The sequence below is a fragment of the Chiloscyllium plagiosum genome, chromosome 6 (genome assembly GCF_004010195.1).
Source record: "Chiloscyllium plagiosum isolate BGI_BamShark_2017 chromosome 6, ASM401019v2, whole genome shotgun sequence".
Lineage (NCBI taxonomy): Eukaryota > Metazoa > Chordata > Chondrichthyes > Orectolobiformes > Hemiscylliidae > Chiloscyllium > Chiloscyllium plagiosum.
The window spans coordinates 73,597,541-73,600,486 of record NC_057715.1 but is presented as its reverse complement, the minus strand read 5'-3'; the positions used below and the strand labels follow the sequence as shown (position 1 = coordinate 73,600,486).

The 2,946-nt window shown below is 41.2% G+C and overlaps 1 protein-coding gene across 1 annotated transcript in view; it reads left to right on the top strand.

Annotated features, from left to right (window-relative positions):
- alkbh8 (alkB homolog 8, tRNA methyltransferase) overlaps positions 1-2,946 on the top strand; it is a 72,094-nt gene extending 69,148 nt beyond the window's left edge. Inside the window, exon 11 of the mRNA XM_043691834.1 lies at positions 2,304-2,946. Within this exon, the coding sequence (XP_043547769.1) occupies positions 2,304-2,831 (528 nt within the window). The 3' untranslated portion in view covers positions 2,832-2,946. The remainder of the gene's footprint in view (positions 1-2,303) is intronic.

Below are 2,946 nucleotides of genomic sequence, written 5' to 3'. Positions count from 1 at the left end.
ACATCAAAGAAGCGCTTCGCAGGAGGCTCCCAAGCACTGATGTCGCCTAGCCAGGGGACGAAACGTTTGCAACAAAAACTTCCAGCTCGGCGAACAGAACCACAACAACGAGCACCCGAGCTACAAATCTTCGCACAAACTTTGAAGTGAATGAGATCTCATTGGCATTCTGTTTGGTGGCTTCTCTGTTTTACAATGAATTCGTTGCTAATTCCCTTTCTCTCTGTAGGTCTCTGGGCTCAGAAAAGTTATCTGCTACCTCTTAGATCGCTTATGAAAACTGGCACTTGATTTTTCTGAAGGTTTTCTTGGGCTATTTTCCTCCATGATAACCACACTCTCACTGACGATAACCACACACAATTAGCATGATCTCACCACTACCACACTCAGGACATTTATATCACTTTAAAGGGAATGTTTTTAAATATTAATGTTTTATAAGATTCCTTATTCCTGTCTGCTCTTGGACTGTGGACTTCTATCGGGAGAAAGTGAGTACTGCAGATGCTGGAGATCAGAGTCGAGAGTGTGGTGCTGGAAAAGCACAGCAGGTCAGGTAGCATCTGAGGAGCAGGAGAATCAATGTTTTGGGCCAGATGAAGGGCTCTGGCCCTAAACTTTGATTCTTCTGCTCCTCTGATGCTGACTGATCTGTTGTGCTTTTCCAGCAACACACTCTTAAATGTGGACTTCTATTGATTGATCCATGCTTATGGACAGAGTTCTTTAATGGTTTGCCATTGCCTTGTGCAGGATAATTCATGTTCTATCTGTTTGTTGTCAGGCTAAATGAAAATAATTACAGTCTGATAGTCAATATACTTGGACTCATTACTTTGGATGTACCTTCCATGGATAGGAGGTCCTAGATGTGGGACTGGAACTCTCAATACTAACAGCTGCCAAACTTTTTTCTGATGAGTGATATTATGCAACTTGAATGGGAGATGTTCATGAAATTATGCTTATTTTGCAAAGTTTGTGAAGGTTTGTAGCTCAGGTTGAGTTTAGGGTGTAGGTTTGCGCGCTGAGCTGTAGGTTTGATATCCAGGCGTTTCATTACCTGGCTAGGTAACATCATCAGTGGTGACCTCCAAGTGAAGTGAAGCTGTTGTCTCCTGCTTTCTATTTGTATGTTTGTCCTGGATGGGGTTCCTGGGGTTTGTGGTGATGTCATTTCCTGTTCGTTTTCTGAGGGGTTGATAGATGGTATCTAGATCTATATGTTTGTTTATGGCATTGTGGTTGGAGTGCCAGGCCTCTAGGAATTCTCTGGCATGTCTTTGCTTAGCCTGTCCCAGGATAGATGTGTTGTCCCAGTTGAAATGGTGTTTTTTTTCTCCGTGTGTAGGGCTACAAGGGAGAGAGGGTCGTGTTTTTTTGTGGCTAGCTGGTGTTCGTGTATCCTGGTGGCTAACTTCCTTCCTGTTTGTGGCAGTCCTTGCATGGAATTTTGTAGATGACGTTGGGTTATACTGGGTCTTTTAAGTTTGTTAGTTTTTGTTTGAGAGTGTTGGTGGGTTTTTGTGCTACTAGGATTCCGAGGGGTCTTAGTAGCCTGGCTGTCATTTCTGAAACTTGTCGACAAACCACGACAAGCAGACCAAACACAACCAGAAACCCTAACCACCTTACCATACATCAAAAAAGTTTCAGAAATGACAGCCAGGCTACTAAGACCCCTCGGAATCCTAGTAGCACACAAACCCACCAACACTCAAACAAAAACTAACAAACTTAAAAGACCCAGGACAAAACCAATGTCGTCTACAACATTCCATGCAATGACTGCCACAAACACTACATAGGACAAACAGGAAGGAAGTTAGCCACAAAAAGACACGACCCCCTCTCCCTCGTAGCCCTACACACAGAGGAAAAAAGCCACCATTTTGACTGGGACAGGCTAAGCAAAGACATGCCAGAGAATTCCTAGAGGCCAGGCACTCCAACCACAACACCATAAACAAACACATAGATCTAGATATCATCTATCAAACCCTCAGAAAACGAACAGGAAATGACATCACCACAAACCCCAGGAACCCCATCCAGGATAAACACAGAAATAGAAAGCAGGAGACAACAGCTTCGCTTCACTTGGAGGTCACCACTAATGATGTTACCGAGCCAGGTAATGAAATGTCGGGATATCAAACCTACAGCTCAGCGAGCAAACCTACACCCTATGCTTATTTTATTTAAACATTTGTCTTTTTTTATTGTGAATTTGTGACTGCAGAATGTATAATGTCTTGCTGTGTTTTGTGTTAGATCTTGTTCATGTTTTTTTATTGTAGGCTAGGCGGCTGACAGCCATCAAAGAGATTGTAAGACTTCTACGACCAGGAGGCAAGGGACTTATTTATGTTTGGGCTATGGAACAGGAACGTGACAATATAAAATCTAAATACCTCACAGAAAGAAAAAGAACAACCAAAATACAAGAAAAGTACACGACAATGCCAATAGTGAATGAAGATCAAGATGTGAATCAAGTCGATTTAGCTCATTTCAATCAGTTGGAAGATAATAGTAAAGACCAAATGAATGAAAAAGACAGTGCAGAGCTGCCTGTTCACACAAATAGAACCTCTTTTGAGTCACAAGATCTACTTGTTCCTTGGCATTTGAAAGCTGGAGTTAAAATGGATAGTGTCTCATCATTGCCCCCTCGTGGGACCAAAGACATTACAGTTTTCCATCGTTACTATCATGTTTTTTCTGCTGGTGAATTAGAAAACCTATGTCATAGTATACCTAATATGAGAATCATAAAGAGTTATTATGATCAAGGGAATTGGTGTGTGATAATTGAAAAATACTAAAATGTACGAAAAAGCTATTATGTACTTGTAATCCCACATTTAAATTTTATTTGTAAACTTGTTTGCACATGGAAAATAATAGCATCATGTATTTTAAAAAGCTTCGTAAATAAAA